This window comes from Schistocerca americana, chromosome 11, assembly GCF_021461395.2.
Source record: "Schistocerca americana isolate TAMUIC-IGC-003095 chromosome 11, iqSchAmer2.1, whole genome shotgun sequence".
NCBI lineage: Eukaryota > Metazoa > Arthropoda > Insecta > Orthoptera > Acrididae > Schistocerca > Schistocerca americana.
Window position 1 is genome coordinate 99,081,888 of NC_060129.1, and position 22,442 is coordinate 99,104,329.

General features: G+C 45.7%; 1 protein-coding gene across 1 annotated transcript in view; it reads left to right on the plus strand.

The window, feature by feature from the left end:
- The first annotated feature begins 12,855 nt into the window (after window positions 1–12,855).
- The window catches only part of LOC124554008 (poly [ADP-ribose] polymerase tankyrase-1-like), a 44,830-nt gene continuing 35,243 nt past the window's right edge, over window positions 12,856–22,442 (plus strand). The window contains exons 1-2 of the mRNA XM_047128030.1: window positions 12,856–12,946; window positions 19,075–19,636. Coding sequence (XP_046983986.1) covers window positions 19,086–19,636 — 551 coding nt within the window. The 5' untranslated portion in view covers window positions 12,856–12,946; window positions 19,075–19,085. The remainder of the gene's footprint in view (window positions 12,947–19,074; window positions 19,637–22,442) is intronic.

Here is a 22,442-nt window from a genome sequence, read left to right on the forward strand (position 1 = left end):
TTCTTCCTGTATATAAATTGTCATTGTGCCTTTTGTACTCAATCCCGATGCAATTTCTGTGCTTCATCGTCAATGTCAAGGTCCAAGGGATACAGTAAACCTGCAATGATGCATCGGAATGTAACACTGCTCTCCCAGGAAGGGCTCAAAGCAGAAAGTACTAGATGAGTTTTTCCTGTTGTATATAAGTCGGGATTGTTCCTTTTGTATTCATTTCCGATGTAAATTCTGTGTTTCATCGTTAATTTGAAGGTCCAAGGGATACAGTAAACCTGCAGTGGTGCATCGGAATCAAATACTGCTCTCCCAGGAAAGGCTGTTGCACACACTCTTAGAAGAGCTACTCCTCTTGTCTATAGGACAGCATTGTGCCATTTGTATTCAATCCCGATGCAGTTTCTGTGTTACATCGTCAATGTGAAGGTCCAAGGGATACAGTAAACCTGCAGTGGTGCATCGGAATGTAATACTGCTCTCCCAGGAAACTCTCAAAGCACAATCTCTTAGAAGAGTTATTCCTGTTGGATATAAGTCGGCATGGTGCCTTTTGTATTCAATATCGTTTCAATTTCTGTGTGTCATCATCAATGTGAAGGGATACAGTAAACTTGCAATGGTGCATCAGAATCTAATACTGCTGTCCCAGGAAAGGCTAAAAGCACAAACTCTTAGAAGAGTTTTTCCTCTTGTATATATGTCGGCATTTTGCCTTTGGTATTCAATCCCGATGCAATTTCTGTGCTTCATCTTCAATGTGAAGGTCCAAGGGATACAGTAAACCTACAGTGGTAAATCGGAATCTAATACTGATCTCCCAGGGCTGGCTAAAAGTAAACCCTTAGAAGAGTTGCTCCTCGTTTAAATAAGTCGGCATTGTGCCTTTTGTATTCAACCACGGTGCAGTATCTGTGTTTCATCGACAATGTAAAGGTCCAAGGGATACAGTAAACCAGCACTGGAGCATTGGAATCTAATACTGCTCTCCCAGGAAAGGCTAAAAGCGCAAACTCTTAAAAGAGTTACTCCGCTTGTAAGTAAGTCGACATTGTGCTGTTTGTATTTAAGGCCGATGCAATTTCTGTGTTTCATCGACAATGTGAAGGTCCAAGGTATACAGTGGACATACAGTGGTGAATGGGAATATAATACTGCTCTCCCAGGAAAGGCTCTAAGCACAAACCCTGAGAAGACTTACTTCTCTTGTATATAAGTCGGCATTGTGCCTTTTGTATTCAATCCCGATTCAATTTCTGTGGTTCATCGTCAATGTGAAGGTCCAAGGGATACAGTAAACCTGCAATGGTGCAACGGAATCTAATACTGCTCTCCCAGGAAAGGCTAAAGGCACAAACTCATAGATGAGTTACTCCTCTTGTATATAAGTCGGCATTGTGCCTTTTGTTCTCAATATCGATGCAATTTCTGCGTTTCATCGTCAATGTGAAGGTCCAAGGGATACAGTATACCTGCAATGGTGCATAGGAATCAAATACTGCTGTCCAGGGAATGGCTCAAAGCACAAAGTATTAGTAGAGTTACTCCTCTTGTAAATAAGTCGGCATGGTGCCTTTTGTATTCAATATCGTTACAATTTCTGTGTTTCATCATCAATGTGAAGGTCCAAGGGATACAGTAAGCCTGCAATGGTGCATCGGAATCTAATACTGCTGTCCCAGGAAAGGCTCAAATCACAAAGTATTCGAAGAGTTATTCCTCTTGTATATACGTCGGGATTGTGTTGTTTGAATTCATTTCCGATGCAATTTCTGTGTTTCATCTTTAATTTGAAGGTCCAAGGGATACAGTAAACCTGCAGTGGTGCATCAGAATCAAATACTGCTCTCCCAGGAAAGGCTGATAGCACAAACTCTTAGAATAGTTACTCCTCTTGTATATAAGACAGCATTGTGCCTTTTGTATTCAATCCCGATGCAATTTCTGTGTTTCATCGTCAATGTGAAAGTCCAAGGGATACAGTAAACTTGCAGTGGTGCATCGGAATCTAATACTGCTCTCCCAGGAAAGGCTCAAAGTAAGCTCTTAGAAGAGTTACTCCTCTTGTAAATAAGTTGGCATTGAGCCTTTGTTATTCAATCCCGATGGTATTTCTGTGTTTCATCATCAATGTGAAGGTCCAAGGGATACAGAAAACCTGCACTGGTGCATCGGAATTTAATACTGCTCTCCCAGGGAAGGCTCAAAGCACAAAATCTTAGAAGAGTTACTCCTCTTGTATAGAAGTCTGCATTGTGCCTTTTGTATTCAATCCCGATGCAATTTCTATGTTTCATCGGCAATGTGAAGGTCCAAGGGATACAGTTAACCTACAGCCGTGCATTGGAATCTATTACTGCTGTCCCAGGAAAGGCTCAAAGCACAAACTCTTGGAAGAGTTACTCCAATTGAATATAAGTCCGCATTGTGCCTTTTGTATTCAATCCCAGTGCAATATCTGTGTTTCATCGTCAGTAAGCCTGCATTTTTTTTACTACCTCAGTGACACATGTTTACGCAGTTACACAGTTGGGTAACTTCACACTTATGAAATTGTCTTTTGTCTGTACTTTGTGAACTGTGTATATTTTTTCAGAACCATTGTGATACTATGAGGGCTTTGAATGATGTATTTGGTATGAGACCATGATTTTTAAAGTACGTTTGAGGTTGATGACAGAGAATATTTTTTATGGTTTGAAATTGTTGCAAAAAGTTACAAAAGTTACTTAAGATTTGACTGAGTTTTTATGATGTTGTTATTACGATGACAATGTGTATTATGCTGTTGAGGTATGTTTATGATCAATAAGCTGATGCAATATGAGGAATATGATTACGTGTTTATATGAATATAAATAATGTATAGAAGTTAGGGGTTTTGGTTTGTGAAAAAGGATGTTGGAAACCAAGAATCGTACTTTAAGAGTTATGATTTGTGTGTCCATGCATGAATGTATCACAATGCCGGCGAAAATTTTTTGGACAGTGTTATATTCATAGTATTTTGTTTCTACACATTTGCAACGCAAATTCTCGACCTGTGAAATTTTTTTTATGATACTCTCACTGTAGTGCAAACTGGTGCCGTAAATATTTCGGTAAGAAAGTTGAGTGACCACCTTCATGTAATGCGTCTTGGGCACCCAGCTGCGCGACAAACTCCTGGAAAAAGCCAATAGTGTGTGCCTTTCAGAGGTACAGGTGGAGGAAAAAGGAGGCCATTATCCTCGCTATTGACATTTTTTTGTAAAAAGCATCGCAAATACGACACGCTCAAACTTGAAAACATATGATTACACTGTGGAGCTCTTAATTTATGATATTTACTGAAATGCCTAATGAAATGATGAGAAATATTTTATGTCTATACACCTGATTATGTCCACTGTCTTTCTAGTTGAGAGATATTTTACTACCTTATGAAGTGCCATATGGCTAATGAATGATGTTTCATGCCTTCCTTTGTACATATTTGCTCATTTTGTTTAATATGTAATTTCCAGCTGCACTGCAGCATTGGTTAAAATAAAATTTTATAGTTGTACTAATATAGATATTTTCTGTCTACAGATCCAGTAAATAATAAATTTGTGATACTTCCAAAAAAAAAAAAAATGAGGGAGCCCAAAAAGACATTTCCCTTCACAGGAACTGCATGCATAATTTTCTTTTCAAGTATTTGGTAATTTATTTCATAGAATAAGTTTTTGTGGTGCACCACTGTAATGACATAGATAATAAGGAGTGAATAGACATTTCCCTTATCTGCATTGTTGTCTTTACTGTAATATTTTCTGCTTGAGCTTTGTCATGTTTAGATATAAGTTATTGCATTTACTGCTACTGTTTGCCAGGCATAGTGCTACTAAATTTCACTTTGTATTACTCTGTTAAGCCAGTTTTACTACTGACTTATTTTTCTTGTTGCTGCACATTGGCTCATATTAGTTGTAATGTTGTATTTGCTTGGTAATTTAGATTTACTGTAGCTTGCTTCGACAATTTCCATTTTTTTTTCAGCGCTGTTTGTATTAATTATTTTGTGCTGCTGCATTGCCTCGTCCTTTAGTTTAGCATCTGAGCTCAGTAGATTTAAGTTAGCTTAAGAGGGGGTAGACTATATAAGAGAATGAGTTGCGATGCATTGGAAGAAATGCATTGGGAAGTTACACAAAAAAAAGTACAGAAAGCAGGTATAGATAGGACTTTTTGGAAATAATGAAGAATGAAGGGAGATCTCCGAGAAGTAAAGAAAGTTTTGTTTGCAAAATACTGCAGTAAAACAAACCCTGTCCTTTCCTTGTGTTATCCCACTATGTGTTTGTGTACCCTTGGGTATTTGTGTTCTTCCTGTCTTTATGTGTTTATCTGATGAGAGTTACGTTGTAGAATTTTTCTGATAATATGTTATTTACTTTGTAAAGATGTTTAGACATTATTTATTCTGTTTTGTTTTAATGCTCATGTGTGAAGTTGATGTTTCAAAAGATATTCTGATCTTTAATGTATTTACTTATGTCATAATTCCTGTAACACTGATGTATATGTTTATTTCTATTCTTTTGTAAAGCCCCTATTACTACAAATGTTATCTGTATTGTTATGTTCTTTAATGATGTATTCTGTATCTTTGTAACTCTATTCTTATGTTATAAAATTGTAATGGACACCAGTTCATCAGATTAAGTAACTTATAAGTTACATTTCACTGCACACGTTTCTGTTCGTCATAGTATATGGACAATATGTGAGAAGTAGGGACTGGTAGTGTTTGCACATGTGTTAATAATTCAGCAAGGGACTGGTTAACAGCATTGCTGATTCTAAGGACAATTCCAAAAACTTTGTGAGTGCACAAGTGGTGGTTTATGAACTTGCTATATTCTCCGCAAGACCCTTCGATGGTGATTGTGCACCTGCACAGTCGCAACAGACGGCTGCTGGCCGTCTCTACAAGGACTGCAGTGGGTCTGCACCTCTGGTGGCCCACCAATACCATAATCTCTACCAGGACTACAGTGGGTCTGCTCTGTGATGACCTACCTACCAATATTCTTCAAAACTTTGACTGACTCTGCTGTGGGTTTGCTCTGTTGTGGCTCATTACCTGTCTGCATGTCAAGAGTCAGCACTGACTTTCCGTTGGAAGGACAACACTACTTCTTCAAGAAGGCATGGAAATCCACTACTTCCGTGTGCGTTTTCTTTTACTGCTCAGACATTGAGAAAAACACTGCTATTTTACTGTGATGAATGATCAGGACTGTCTTTATGGACTGTGAGAAAATTTTAGCTTTTGACCAACATTGTATCAATACGTGTGTGCATTTGATTTCTTTGTTATTGTAATTATGAAAATTTTTTTCTAATCTGTATTGGCCACTGCCCAAAACAATTTGTAAAATTTTTTGTGGGGAGCATGGGGGCTATGTAAGTAGGCTGTTTAAGTTTTTATATTGGTAACGCCACGTAGCGCTCTGTATGAATATCACTGGCTGTGCTGTGTGCAGTCTGTGGCTAGTTTGCATTGTTGTCTGCCATTGTAGTGTTGGGCAGCTGGATGCGAACAGCGCGTTGCGTTGCGCAGTTGGAGGTGTGCCGCCAGCAGTGGTGGATGTGGGGAGAGAAATGGCGGAATTTTGAAATTTGTGAGACTGGATGTCATGAACTGCTATATACACTCCTGGAAATGGAAAAAAGAACACATTGACACCGGTGTGTCAGACCCACCATACTTGCTCCGGACACTGCGAGAGGGCTGTACAAGCAATGATCACACGCACGGCACAGCGGACACACCAGGAACCGCGGTGTTGGCCGTCGAATGGCGCTAGCTGCGCAGCATTTGTGCACCGCCGCCGTCAGTGTCAGCCAGTTTGCCGTGGCATACGGAGCTCCATCGCAGTCTTTAACACTGGTAGCATGCCGCGACAGCGTGGACGTGAACCGAACATGCAGTTGACGGACTTTGAGCGAGGGCGTATAGTGGGCATGAGGGAGGCCGGGTGGACGTACCGCCGAATTGCTCAACACGTGGGGCGTGAGGTCTCCACAGTACATCGATGTTGTCGCCAGTGGTCGGCGGAAGGTGCACGTGCCCGTCGACCTGGGACCGGACCGCAGCGACGCACGGATGCACGCCAAGACCGTAGGATCCTACACAGTGAAGTAGGGGACCGCACCGCCACTTCCCAGCAAATTAGGGACACTGTTGCTCCTGGGGTATCGGCGAGGACCATTCGCAACCGTCTCCATGAGGCTGGGCTACGGTCCCGCACACCGTTAGGCCGTCTTCCGCTCACGCCCCAACATCGTGCAGCCCGCCTCCAGTCGTGTCGCGACAGGCGTGAATGGAGGGACGAATGGAGACGTGTCGTCTTCAGCGATGAGAGTCGCTTCTGCCTTGGTGCCAATGATGGTCGTATGCGTGTTTGGCGCCGTGCAGGTGAGCGCCACAATCAGGACTGCATACGACCGAGGCACACAGGGCCAACACCTGGCATCATGGTGTGGGGAGAGATCTCCTACACTGGCCGTACACCACTGGTGATCGTCGAGGGGACACTGAATAGTGCACGGTACATCCAAACCGTCATCGAACCCATCGTTCTACCATTCCTAGACCGGCAAGGGAACTTGCTGTTCCAACAGGACAATGCACGTCCGCATGTATCCCGTGCCACCCAACGTGCTCTAGAAGGTGTACGTCAACTACCCTGGCCAGCAAGATCTCCGGATCTGTCCCCCATTGAGCATGTTTGGGACTGGATGAAGCGTCGTCTCACGCGGTCTGCACGTCCAGCACGAACGCTGGTCCAACTGAGGCGCCAGGTGGAAATGGCATGGCAAGCCGTTCCACAGGACTACATCCAGCATCTCTACGATCGTCTCCATGGGAGAATAGCAGCCTGCATTGCTGCGAAAGGTGGATATACACTGTACTAGTGCCGACATTGTGTATGCTCTGTTGCCTGTGTCTATGTGCCTGTGGTTCTGTCAGTGTGATCATGTGATGTATCTGACCCCAGGAATGTGTCAATAAAGTTTCCCCTTCCTGGGACAATGAATTCACGGTGTTCTTATTTCAATTTCCAGGAGTGTATATTATGACTTTTGATGACTATTAAGGTAAATACTGTTGTGTCTAGACAAGACAGCCTAGACACAATGAGAGGAAGCTGAAAGGCACGTGCTAAGCGAAAGCCGGACGGCGTGAGGTCTGAAACAGGATACGTAATGAATGCTATAAAGAAAAGTACGTAGCTTCTGTAATACTTAACTTTAATCCATCCTTTTGGTACATCTGGAGATTGTGGCGATACAAGTGAGACTCTTTAGATACATGCAATGTTACTAATGGCGCCTTGCTAGGTCGTAGCCATTGACTTAGCTGAAGGCTATTCTAACTATCTGCTCTGCAAATGAGCGAGGCTTCGTCAGTGTGCATCGCTAGCTACGTCGTCCATACAACTGGGGCGCGTGCTAGTCCGTATCTCGAGACCTGCCTTGTGGTGGCGCTCGGTCTGCGATCACACAGTGGCGACACGCGGGTCCGACATGTACTAATGGACCGCGGCCAATTTAAAGCTACCACCTGGCAAGTGTGGTGTCTGGCGGTGACAGCACATTCCTCCCCCGCAAATCGGCGAACGGTTATAAGGCTTCCGCCCGCCGTGGGGAGGACCCCATGTTGACGTATGCGATGAGGTGGGGAGCCTAACAACAGGCGAGGCTGTGCCACCCGCACCCGGCCATTCGGTCCGAGGGGAGCTAGGAAACTCCTGAAAACCTAGTCCAGGGTGCACGTCAACATGCGGAGTATGCGCCCGTAAAGAGACAGGAGGGGCCGAAGGGTCGACCTCCATTGCGTCGGGGTATCCGACGCGCGATGACGTCATGTGGTCCGGAGAGGGCAAGAGTTCCATGGCGGAGGACGGCTGGTCACGGGAAGCGATCGGCGGCGCGTGACCCAGGGAGGCGCTTGGCGGCTGCAGCGAAGCGTCCACTGCGGGCGGCGCCGGCTGGAGGACAGGCGGCGGCGGCGGCGGCTGCAGCGGCGCGTCGCCATGGGGCAAAATGGAAGGCATCGTCGGTAACACCTGGGGATGAGGCGAGCCAGTAGATGGGTCCCCAGGGCGCTGATCGGACGGCACCGTCGCTGAAAGCAGACGGGGAGCGGCAGAACCCGTGCGACGACAGAGGCGCAGCTGATTGAGATGCCGACGCACCTCACCAGAGGCCCCCAAAACCAAATACATCGCGCGGCCGAGGCAGCGAAGAATGCGCCCTGCGAGCCAATGCCGTGAACCTCGATAGTGGCGATAGAATACAACGACGCCTGGAGCAAAAGCAGAAGTCCGCCGCTGTACAGGAACCTGATGCGGCGGGTGCAGCTAAGACATCAAGGTTCGATGAGGACGATCGTGGAGCAACTCAGCCGGCGAGCGACCATCTCGGGGCTGAGAGCGATACGATGACAGAAAGAGCAACAACGCGTCCTCCCGAGAATGTGACTCTTTCAACTTCGACATCTGTGACTTGAAAGTCCGGACCAATCGTTCAGCGGCACCGTTTGACTGAGGCGAAAACGGCGCGGATGTCAGATGTTGAATACCATTGGCCTGGCAGAATGACTGAAATTCTGCGGACATGAATTGTGGGCCGTTGTCGGAAACAATAGTCTGCGGAAGACCCTCAATGCAAAAGATAGCAGACAATGCTTGGATGGTGGCAGATGACGTCGTGGAAGACATCCGGACAACAAAAGGAAAATTACTGAAGGTATCTACCACAACGAACCATCTAGCATTCCAAAATGGACCAGCAAAATCGATGTGCAAGCGTTGCCAAGCGGAAGTGGCTTTCGGCCATGCAAAGAATTTCCGCGGCGGTGCGGATTGTTGTTCGGCACACGCCAGGCAAGAAGAGCACAGATTCGTAATCGCAGCATCGATTCCGAACCAAGTACAGTGCTGACGAGCAAGTTGTTTCGTTCGCACTATACCCCAATGTCCTTGGTGAAGAAGCCGTAAGACAGAGGACTGTAACGAACGTGGGACCACGACTCTGGACTGATCATTATCAGAACGCAACAACAAAACACCACGTCGTACAAAAAGTCTCTCCTTGTGAGCAAAAAATCGGCGAACCAACGGATCCTCGATCCGAGACTTTGACAAAGGCCATTGCGTAGCAACAAAACGCAAAACGGTAGCAGGGACCGGTCAGCAGCTGTGGCTGTAGCTACACGACGAAAATCAATCGGAAACGATTCGACCACGTCATCGGTTTCCGCATCAATGAACATGCAAGCACGTTCAGAAGAATCGAATGCTCTATCCGCAGCAACAGGCAAACGGGACAACGCATCGGCGTTTCCATGCTTAGCAGTGGACCGATACAAGATATCGTAGCGGTACTGCGAGAGGAAAATAGACCAGTGAATGAATTTCTGCGCTGTACGCGGAGGTACAGGCTTGTTCGGATGAAAAAGCGACGTCAAAGGTTTGTGGTCTGTGATGATGGTAAAGTGACGACCATACAAGAAATCATGGAACTTAGTAACACCAAACACGAGAGCCAAAGCTTCTTTCTCTATCTGTGAATAATTACTTTGCGCAGACGAGAGCAATTTGGACGCAAAGGCAATAGGGCGATCATGCGATTCATCTTTGTGCGCAAGCACAGCACCGATCCCGAAATCCGCTGCATCTACCATCAACAAAAGGGGTTTCTGGGGATCGTATGGCGTAAGGCAAGTATTAGAAAGCAACGCCGATTTCAACTGGCGAAAAGCGCGGTCGCAGTCCGTCGTCCAGACGAACGGAACACCTGTACGGCGTAAGCGATGAAGCGGAGCTGAAATCGAAAAGGCATTGCGCACATTCACTCACACCTTGTGATTCTAAATCGTGTAATGATCTTGCGACCTCATCACGCAATGCGTGAGGAACATTGCGCACTCGGAAAAATTTCGGATGCGCGTTTACTTTGAGTTCCAAATGTGCTTCATAGTTCTTAGCGCAACCAAGGCCCGGTGCAAAAATGTCTACAAATTCTTCACACAGACGAGAAACACTGGCGGAAGGCACAGTCTGATTCACTGATAGGACCTGATTTACTATAGACATGTTAAACAACTGAAATAAATCTAAACCAAACAAGTTCACTGCAGTAGAAGACCAGAGAACGTAAAATGACACAAGTTTTGTTTGTCCCTTATATGCACTGTCCTAACACAGGGATATTCGGACCTGAATAACTATTTAACTGAACATTTGCGGCACGCAACGGAGGTTTGCCCAGTTGTTTGTACGTGTCGTGATTGATCAATGAAACTGCAGCTCCGGTATCGAGCTGGAATGGTATGACCTTGCCATTAAAGTCCAAATCTACAAAAAGTTTATTGTCCTGCTGACGACAAGAGCGACTGTCTCGTGCAATTTGAACTGATACAGGTACAGCATCACTTGCTAATTGACGTGATTTCCGGCGACGTCGACGCACACTTTTTGTGGGACGAACACAGTCACTGTTAGAGAAAGTGGCACTGGACGAAGTGGAATTAACTACATGAATGTCCATGGGCGAAGGTCCACGAGCCTTAGTGTCCTTGGTTCGATTCCGGCGCGAAGCAATGGGCCTGGAATGATGAAGAGTGTCTGATCTGAGCTTTTTCTGGCAAACACTTTGAACATGTCCTTTCTTATTAGAGAAAAAGCAAATAGCTTGGCGTGACGGGCAATTTTCACGCGAATGTCTAGTAGCACACCGCGGGCATGATTTCACTGCATTTGTGGGCTGGCGCGGCACACCTGGTTTAGAGCGTGGCGGCAGCTGCGCAGACGTGCGCGAGGGCAGTTTACAGTTCCTTGCAGCGCGCCCGGCGGCCGGTTAATGCGACACACAGCTGGCGAAGTTTCAAATGATTCCTGAGCACAGTCAAGTGTGTCTTGCCTATCCAATATGTCTATCACTTGTTGAAGGGAGGGATTAACTAGTTTCAAAATTTGCTTCCGTATACGAATATCAGAAACGTTCTGTGCAATTGCATCACGTACCATTGTATCTGAATAAGGAAGGCCACAGTCGCATTCAAACGCACAATCCCTAGTAAGGCCTTGCAAAGTTGCAACCCACTCCCGATTAGTTTGACCGGCCGTACGTTTTGTACGAAAGAACGTATACCTCTTTGCAACTACATTAACTGTTTCTTTGAAATAGGCGTCCAATGCCGACAAAATTTCTTCGTAGGACAGAGTTGCTATGTCGCGTCGGGGAAACAATTTCACTATCACACGGTACGTTTGCACGCCGACACAAGACAATAAGTGAGGCTGCCGCTCGTTACCTTGAATTCTGTAGGCGGCGAGATGAAATCCAAATTGGCGTGACCACTCGGTCCAAGTCTCGTGCGCCGCGTCAAAATTGCGAAACTGCGGTGCAACTGCATGTTGTGGCTGCGGTAGCGGTGAAGCGGCGGCGGCCGCATCGGTTTGAATGGCACGTTGACCCTGGACGAGCTGTCCAAGGGCATCCAATAACGCCTGCGTCTGCTGATTCTGCAAGCGATAAAATTCGGACAGTACATCTGGAGATTGTGGCGAAGCCATGACACAAGTAAATGTAAGCAATTAGAAAGAACAAGACCCTTTCCGTTGTCTCGTCGCCAATGATGTGTTGGTAAATGTGCCAACACCTTGTAGATACAGGAGGCCGAAATGCACGCTATCTAACGCAGACGGGCGTGAATTCTGGAACAGGATAAGTATTGAATGCTAATAATAAAAGTATGCAGCTCCTCGAATACTTAACTTTTATTTATCCTTGTTGTGAATACAACGTTCTTGATGAGACATTTCATACGATCACTATCAAACTATGTAAGGCTAATGGCGCCTTGCTAGGTCGTAGCCGTGGACTTAGCTGAAGGCTATTCTAACTGTCTCTCGGCAAATGAGAGAAAGGCTTCGTCAGTGTAGTCGCTAGCAAAGTCGTCGTACAACTGGGGCGAATGCTAGTCCGTATCTCGAGACCTGCCTTGTGGTGGCGCTCGGTCTGCGATCACACAGTGGCGACACGCGGGTCCGATATGTACTAAATGGACCGCGGCCGATTTAAGCTACCACCTAGCAAGTGTGGTGTCTGGCGGTGACACCACAGTATGTGCTGCCTTCTAAATTTCACAGCAAACTACTCACTCAAGTAGAACAGTACTGACCAAAAAGCATCAGAGATACAAACATACCCATTGTACAGAAAATGATGAAACAGACTGCTTGACATAAATTTATTAAGGCTTTCGTTACTACTTGCTGTTATTTTCTCTCTCAGATTCTTCGTCTGACATCTGTTTGACGATTTTACTGACGTTTTGGCGGGTCGAGTAGCTAGGATTCTCAAAGTTACGCCTTTGAGCCCTCCACCAACAATGAAGGGTGAAACGTTGATTATCCCAGCCACTTGTGCTGGCAAACAAACGTCGGATGAAGAACCAAAGGCAGAAGCCAAAGGCAGTTTGTTGGACTGTTAGATCCCGTTCAAAGCCAGATCACGACAGAATTTTCAGTCACCTAGCGCCGAGTTTTTTTATGAAACAAAAAAAAAATTCCGATATTTTGCATTTCTCAATACCAGACGTATTTAGGAATGTTCATAGATTACAAAATCCTAATCGAGCACCGCACTCGTGGTTTGAGCCTCTCATATCTCGCAGTAAACACTCCAGATAAATGATAAACCTACACGCGCCACCTCCATACTGTCACACGTGAGACAAGTGCATGACGCGGTGACGTCACGTGGCCGCAGCGGCCGCCGTCAGGCATATAAGCCGCAGACCACGAGGGGCGGGCACGCTGTCCCTGCCTACACGGAAAGAGTCCAGCGGCTGTCGGGCAGCTTACCGTGCTGAGCTCACTTCGTGACGTCACTCCTCCCTGGCTCTGCGGTGAGTAGAGGCTCTGCACGAGCTGCTCCTCTTGTTTGCGTTCACAGTTTCTCCATGTAGCGAGGCTGTACTCTTCTGTCAGTCGATAATTCCTCTCTCTGATTTGCTCTGTATGGGGCAGCCCTGAAAGGCAGTAATGTAGACAATAGCTTCCGTCAGATTGCTGCCTGCGACAGATTCACAGTCTCAGTGTCCAAGTTTTGCCGATGCCTTATGCTTTCTTGCTTAGCACGCATAGTTCAAAAAATGACTCTGAGCACTATGGGACCCAACATCTGAGGTCATCAGTCCCCTAGAACTACTTAAAGCTAGCTAACCTAAGGACATCACACACATCCATGCCCGAGGCAGGACTCGAACCTGTGACAGTAGCGGTCGCGCGGTTCCAGACTGAAGCGCTAACGCACATAGTATTTCAGCCACTGGTTTACGCTCCCAGAATTGGAAAATATATGTTTTGGCTTGAAGTAGAACACAAGAAAGTAAAGGGTAGTAAATTATAGTAGTCCAGTTTGCAATCTTGTAGCCTGGGCACCTCCTGCGGACCTCCTGTCCCATTTACATACACTGAGTGATCAAAAGTATCCAGACACACCCAAAACATACATTTTTCATATTAAGTGCGTTGTGCTGCCACCTACTGCCACGTATCGCATATCAGTGACCTCAATAGTCATCAGACTTCATGAGAGAGCAGAATGGGACACTGTGCGGAACTTGCGGGCTTCGAACGTGGTCAGGTGATTGGGTGTCACTTGTGTCATACGTCTGTAGCGAGATTTCCACACTCCTACATATCCCTATCCCCACTGCCTCCATTGTGATAGTGAAGCAGAAACGTGAAGGGATACGAACAGCACAAAAGCGTACAGGCTGACATCGTCTGTTGACCAACAGAGACCGACTACAGTTGAAGAGGGTCGTAATGTGTAATAGGCAAAACATCTATCCAAACCATCACACAGGAATTCGAAACTGCATCAGGATCTGATTAAACAGTGGAAAAATGTTGTGTGGAGTGACGAATCACGGTACACAATGTGGCAGGGTATGGGTATGGCGAATACCCAGTGAACGTCATCTGCCTGCGTGTTTAGTGCCAACAGCAAAATTTGGAGGCGGTGGTGTTACGGTGTGGTCGTCTTTTTCATGGAGGGGGCTTGCAAGCCTTGTTGTTTTGCATGGCACTATCACAACACAGGCCTTCATTGATGTTTTAAGCACTTTCGGGCTTCCCACTGTTGAAGAGCAATTCGGGCATGGCGATTCCATCTTTCAGCACGATCGAGCACCTGTTCATAATGCACGGCCTGTAGCGGAGTGTTTACACGGCAAAAACATCCCTGTAATGTACTGGACTGCGCAGAATCCTGACCTGAATCCTATAGAACACATTTGGGATGTTTTGTAACGCCGACTTTGTACCAGGCCTCACCGACCGACATCGATACCTCTCCTCAGTGCAGCACTCCGTGAAGAATGGGCTGCCATACCCCAAGAAACCTCCCAGAACCTGCGAGAGTGGAAGCTGTCAAGAAGGCTAAGGGTGGGCCAACACCATATTGAATTCCAACATTACGGATGGAGGGCGCCACAAACTTGTAAGTTATTTTCAGCCAGCTGTCCCGTTGCTTTTAATCACATAGTGTAGTAACGAACAACTAGCTACTATTTTATGTTCTGCAGCTTACACGCATATTCCAAATGGACTGAATCCAGCAGTACTCACTCCACAAGCCAGCAAAAAGAAATGAAAAGGAACTGCTGAATTATAACAGTACTCAGTATGTCAGTGTATGTACAAACAGACTTGACAGAATTGCAGGTATAGAGGTAGCATCTCATATTATAAACATAATCGTATGTGAAAAATACCTCGTAGATGCATTGAGACAAAATAGGAACATCTTAAAACAAGTCAGTAAAGTGCCTTCAACCCCATTAAGAAAGTGGTATTTCATTCACTTCAAAGCTGAAAATCGGCTTACCAGTTGCTATTCACGGCTCAGAAATTCAGTAGTTCACCTGGAACGTGTGTGTGGCGGAACCCTCTGTAAATACGTGTAGCACTGCATTAAAGGGATAACGGTCTCACGCTAACATAGATGTGTTTTTATCATTTGTGAAGTTATCCACTGACTGAGACATCAGAACAAAGAACTGCTTACTGCAGTACTGGAATTTGTCTCGCAATGAGGTATCACACTGCAGTGGACTATGTGTGAGATAATGAAGGAGAAACTTCTTGACAGGTGGAAGAGCCATTACCTGTGTTTAAGTACCGATGATCTGGCACTAAGATAGGTAAAAGTTTATTGCCTTATCATTTTCACATTTAGCAATCTGGAAATTGTCTGACAAAAACTTTAAAAGAAGAAAGTAATGTTTATTTAGTACAAATAAAGAATATATCTATTTCTGTTGACTTTTTTGATACACATCAGCATTATACTCATGTGGATCGGACGATTTTGTTTTTAACAGGCATATATGAGGGAGCCCCCAATATGAATTTTTAGGATTGGTGATATTGAGATTTCTGGAGGCAACGATACTCTTTCACAGCAGTATAAATTAATTGCGCTTTCTAATTTCTTCATATAATAGAATAAAAATATATTTTACAATAAGTGGTTAAGATAATGTGTATAAAAGGTAGTATTGGTTGTGAAAGGTAAAATTCACGCCTTTACAGAAATCATAGTAGCTGATAATACTAAGAAGGCCAGTAAGAATGAGAATATTAAGCCGAAAAATAGTGTGCCCCACGAAAAACAACACTGCAGCTGCCAGAAACAGTCAGATCACGAATGCTGATGTGAGATTTGAGAAACTTTGAAATGACAATGTATGACACATACACTTAGTAATGAGAGCTGCTACAGGTAAAATGTCACAATGTCAATTACGTAGTTTCCCATTTGCAATAAATTTTTTGTCTTCCTCTTCTTCTTCTTCTTCTTCTTCTTCTTCTTCTTCTTCTCTTTCCTCTTTAGTCCCCACAACGAGCAGCACATCTTCAGTTCTTAACTCTTTCCTCAATGAAGACATCTTCTATAATTTGACCCATGTACTGTAGACATGGTCTTTCTGGCATTCTCCTTCCACAGCACATTATTTTTAGGTGCACATGATTTTTCAACACATAAATAATAATCGTACTATCATTTTTACAGTCGTGTTCCATAAACTTGTCTTCTCTCGCGCTCTTTGAGGTGATCATTATTTGTGACTTTATCAGTCTGTTTGATTTTCAGTATGCACCTGTATGACCACACCTTACACTAATTCAGTGTTGTGATATCCCCAGCCTCTCGAGTCAGGTCTCACAGCCATGCAATGCTGCACCACATACACATGCTATCAGAAACCTTTCTATGATTCTTGGGCACTTAATTCTAGAGGATAATATGTTTTTCTATCTATAGCAGGCTCTTTCGACTTGGAAAATTGTGCTCCCTATTTCTCCTTTGGTTCTTACATGTGTAGTGATCCCACTTCAAAAACAAATCGGTCATCTTGTAGCAGTAGCTTGTCATATACATGTAATCAAACATTTGATTTTCCTCCTTTGTCACAAATACACTCCTGGAAATTGAAATAAGAACACCGTGAATTCATTGTCCCAGGAAGGGGAAACTTTGTTGACACATTCCTGGGGTCAGATACATCACATGATCACACTGACAGAACCACAGGCACATAGACACAGGCAACAGAGCATGCACAATGTCGGCACTAGTACAGTGTATATCCACCTTTCGCAGCAATGCAGGCTGCTATTCTCCCATGGAGACGATCGTAGAGATGCTGGATGTAGTCCTGTGGAACGGCTTGCCATGCCATTTCCACCTGGCGCCTCAGTTGGACCAGCGTTCGTGCTGGACGTGTAGACCGCGTGAGACGACACTTCATCCAGTCCCAAACATGCTCAATGGGGGACAGATCCGGAGATCTTGCTGGCCAGGGTAGTTGACTTACACCTTCTAGAGCACGTTGGGTGGCACGGGATACATGCGGACGTGCATTGTCCTGTTGGAACAGCAAGTTCCCTTGCCGGTCTAGGAATGGTAGAACGATGGGTTCGATGACGGTTTGGATGTACCGTGCACTATTCAGTGTCCCTTCGACGATCACCAGTGGTGTACGGCCAGTGTAGGAGATCGCTCCCCACACCATGATGCCGGGTGTTGGCCCTGTGTTCCTCGGTCGTATGCAGTCCTGATTGTGGCGCTCACCTGCACGGCGCCAAACACGCATACGACCATCATTGGCACCAAGGCAGAAGCGACTCTCATCGCTGAAGACGACACGTCTCCATTCGTCCCTCCATTCACGCCTGTCGCAACACCACTGGAGGCGGGCTGCACGATGTTGGGGCGTGAGCGGAAGACGGCCTAACGGTGTGCGGGACCGTAGCCCAGCTTCATGGAGACGGTTGCGAATGGTCCTCGCCGATACCGCAGGAGCAACAGTGTCCCTAATTTGCTGGGAAGTGGCGGTGCGGTCCCCTACGGCACTGCGTAGGATCCTACGGTCTTGGCGTGCATCCGTGCGTCGCTGCGGTCCGGTCCCAGGTCGACGGGCACGTGCACCTTCCGCCGACCACTGGCGACAACATCGATGTACTGTGGAGACCTCACGCCCCACGTGTTGAGCAATTCGGCGGTACGTCCACCCGGCCTCCCGCATGCCCACTATACGCCCTCGCTCAAAGTCCGTCAACTGCACATACGGTTCACGTCCACGCTGTCGCGGCATGCTACCAGTGTTAGAGACTGCGATGGAGCTCCGTATGCCACGGCAAACTGGCTGACACTGACGGCGGCGGTGCACAAATGCTGCGCAGCTAGCGCCATTCGACGGCCAACACCGCGGTTCCTGGTGTGTCCGCTGTGCCGTGCGTGTGATCATTGCTTGTACAGCCCTCTCGCAGTGTCCGGAGAAAGTATGGTGGGTCTGACACACCGGTGTCAATGTGTTCTTCTTTCCATTTCCAGGAGTGTAGTTAACTTTGATTTACAATCATATATTTAGACGTTATATGCCTTTCCCAATACTTTATCCACTGTATTTAACATGAAATTTCTATCTTGTTTACTTTCAGGTAAGCCGGCCGGGGTGGCCGAGCGGTTCTAGGCGCTTCAGTCTGGAACCGCGCGACCGCTGTGGTCGCAGGTTCGAATCCCGCCTCGGGCGTGGGTGTGTGTGATGTCCTTAGGTTAGTTAGGTTTAAGTAGTTCTTCTAGCGGACTGATGACCTCAGCTGTTAAGTCCCATAGTGCTTAGAGCCATTTGAACCATTTTGAACTTTCAGGTGAAATACCTGTGACCTCAGCATATCTAATCCTTTTCCATGTGTTTCTATACCTATGTCCAGCCGCTCACTAACTGCTGTAAATGCTTCACCTATTTGCAGACTGAGAATAATTTGCTGCGATTTTATATCTACAGTGGCCACACTCCTTTCTGTTATCAGTACCCTGCGTTACACTGTGGCAGTGTGACATCAGTTACAAACATGTAGCACATGTGGTAGCTGAAAGGAAGACAAATTCTCTATGACCCGCTCTGATAAATCACTCTGTGTATAGGTGGCTGTTGTCCTGTTGGAATACGTCAGATGAGTTGAGGAGAAGCTGCGGTCCAACTGCACATACAATCCTGAGGAAATATTTAGCGTCAACGCAGATGGTCGGTCAGCTGTGGGTACTAACTCTAGCAAGGCAATATACTGCAGTAAAGGCTAAGAGCAGGGTAATACAAGTTTCAGTTGTGAAATTGCATGGTTTTCCTAAACGAGGGGAGAAAAGAGAATGGTAACTCGTTGAATAAAATACTACCATAGCTCTTTCTGGCCTTGTTGGTATTTGTAGAAAAAAAATAAAAATAAAAGAGGTCTCTATTTGTGCTTAAACAAAAAAGAACTCTTTAAAGATTGTTGTTCAAAATTTGAAGCTGTTTACCTGCAGCATCAATTTGAGGCAGCAAGGATACCCTATAGTTATAATTCACTTGTGATGGTCAGCATTGACCAACTTTTGCTTGACACATGTCCGTTTATGTCCCGTACAAGTACTGACGGTTCTGTGTAAGGACAATAGGCTGAGCAGCGCACTGTGTTTCAGAATCAGCCACCATGGCAGCCGTGAAGGAAGTTCCAGAGACCACCGCCACGGACCTGGGTGCCCTGCTGGACGCAGGTGACGGCGCTGTGGTGACTTTAGTGGCGGGTCAGACGCGGCTGGCTGCACACAGGGCCGTCCTGGAGAAGAGGAGCACAGTATTCAAGTCAATGTTCGCCAACAACGAGGTAGAGGTCAAGGTGGAAAACATGGAGGGTCCAGTGCTGAGACTACTACTGTCCTACATGCACACACTCCAGGCCCCCCAACATCCCAACATGGCCCCCCAACTGCTGGAAGCTGCCAGTACATACGAGTTGTCAGGTCTGAAGGACACCTGCGAGCAGCAGGTGGTGGCAGAGCTGGCTCTGGAGAACGCGGCAGCTCTGGGTGTGCTCGCACTGAGGCTCTCCTGTCCCAGACTCCTGCAGGCTGTCACTGCGTTTGTAAAGGACCACACCCACCAGGTGGTGCTTACGCAGAGCTGGAAAGATACAAAGCAGAGATACCCACAGGAGCTGCTGGACTTGGTTCCTCTGATTGTAGAGCCACCAGCAGAAAAGAGGTATGCATTAACAAGGCGTTCATCTGTTGTCCAAAATCTGTATATGTATCTCCCTATAAGTGTACAGCGGGTGATCAAAAAGTCGGTATAAATTTGAAAACTGAATGAATCACGGACTAATGTAGATAGAGAAGTCCAAATTGACACACATGTTTGGAATGACATAGGGTTTTATTAGAACCAAAAAAATACAAAAGTTCAAAAAATGTCCGACAGACGGCGCTTCATCTGGTCAGAATAGCAATAATTAGCATAACAAAGTAAGACAAAGCAAAGACGATGTTCTTTACAGAAAGTGCTCAATATGTCCACCATCATTCCTCAACAATAGCTGTAGTCGAGGAATAATGTTGGGAACAGCACTGTAAAGCATGTCCCGAGTTATGGTGAGGCATTGGCATCGGATGTCGTCTTTCACCATCCCTAGAGATGTCGGTCGATCACGATACACTTTGGACTTCAGGTAACCCCAAAGCCAATAATCTGACGGACTGAGGTCTGGGGATCTGGGGGGCCAAGCATGACGAAAGTGGCGGCTGAGCACACGACCATCACAAAACGATGGGCACAAGAGATCTTTCACGCCTAGCAATATGGCGTGGAGCGCCATCCTGCATAAACATCATACGTTCCAGCAGGAGTTTATCAGCCAGGCTGGGGATGAAGCGATTCTGTAACATCGGCGTACCTCACACCCGTCACGGTAGCAGTTACAAAACCAGAATCACGCATTTCCTCGAAGACAAAAGGCCCGATAACGGTAGATGTGGTAAATCCAACCCATACCGTGACTTTCTCGTCGTGCAATGGAGTTTCCACGACAGTTCTAGGATTTTCGGTAGCCCAAATTCTGCTGTTGTGGGCGTTGACAGACCCTCGAAGCGTGAAATGGGCTTCGTCGGTCCACAACACGTTACTCAACCAATCGTCATCTTCCGCCATCTTTTCAGATACCCACACCGCAAATGCCCTCCGCTTCAGTGAATCGCCAGGTAACAGTTCATAATGTTGATGGATTTTGTACGGATAGCATCGGAGGGTACTCCTAAGTGCCAACCGAACAGTAGTGCGACGTGCGACTGCACAAGCGCTGACTTCCCCGTGCATAGACGAACCCGCTACAGTCTCCATTTCATCCTGAACTGTCTCAGCAGCATTACGCCTTGTGCTCGGTCGGCCACTACGGGGTCTATCGTCTAAACAACCTGTGGCTTCGAACTTCGAAATCATTCCCTCTAGAGCTGCATTTGTCAACGGAACTTTACCCGTTCGAATCCCCTTCCTATGGCTGTAGGATCGTAACGCTGAACTAGCACATTCCCCATTCTGATAATTCAGTTTCACTAAAAGCGCCTTTTCAGGTAACGTCAACATGCTGCGACTGCTGGCGCATCTGATTCTCTCTCTCATTACAGTTCCTTTTATACACGATTGTCATGCGCAGTCACTGACGTTTTGCTGTCCAGCGCCATCTGTCGGCCATTTTGTGAACTTTTTTTTTTTTTGTTCTAATAAAACCCCACGTCATTCCAAGCATGTGTGTCAATTTTTACCTCTCTATCTACATTATTCCGTGGTTTATTAAGTTTTCAAATTTATACTGACTTTTTGATCACCCGGTATTGTGATATCCCATCCAAGAGAGTTTCCCCAATGATCTCTATACTCTGAAACTTTCCTTTACTGACAGCTACACGCGCCACGTGCAGGTATCCCTCAGCTGTTTCTTCACCATCTTGAAACAGGTTCATCGAATCTCTAAAGTGATCCACATTTATAAGCAGCTAAGTTAATAAACAAAATCATGTAGGGAAAAATCTTTTTGCAGCTACATAATCTTGTTTTGGCACCTTAGCGATGCATGCTTATTTGCAGATATAATTTCTGGTAAATGCATGTGTAGCTCTCAATAAAGGTCTGATTGACTGTAAACATAGCATGAGTTATTTTCACTGTTAACGCAAAGATGTGCTGCTCGTTGCAGAAAGAGACAGAGCGATGTTTACGATGCATCAAGGGCTGCTGAGTTCTTGCTTCTCATTCTGCACACTGTATTGATCACTGAAAACCTGCATAGAAAAGAATGGCATTTAAAGTTGTTTGGCTTCTCAGCTTCTGCCACGGTGCATAAATAGAAGTTAAAGATGAGGAGGGAGAGTGTCATCCCTTGCCAGTGCCAGGTACATTGGATTGCAAGGACAGCAGCAACGTATTCATAGCTTTGCCTTTCTGGTACTGCAGTGCTACAACTATCGACCACTGTACGCCTACGTTGTAGTAAAGCTTACGATCAAAGTAACAGCTATTCACAAATTGGTACTAGAACTATGTGTGTTGAACACCACTCTTTCACTTTTTTAGTACATATGAGCAATACAACTGCAATGCCAGTATCAAGCTTGGTTTCTTGTTCCAGAACAGTACCAGGGGAATTACTTAAAACTTTTAAGAAGTGTACTAGGTTGTGCAAGCAGTGAAGGAAACAAAAGAAAAATTCGGAGTAAGAATTAAAATTCATGGAGAAAAAATAAATACTTTGAGGTTTGCTGATGACATTGTAATTCTGTCAGAGACAGCAAGGTACCTGGAAGAGCAGTTGGACAGAATGGATAGTGTCTTGAAAGGAAGATATAAGAGGAACGTCAAAAACAAAACGAGGGTAATGTAATGTAGTCGCATTAAATGAGGCGATGCTAAGGGAATTAGATTAAGAAATGAGACACTTAAAGTAAGAGATGAGTTTTGCTATTTGGGGAGCAAAATAACTGATGATGGTCGAAGTAGAGAAGATATGAAATGTAGAGTG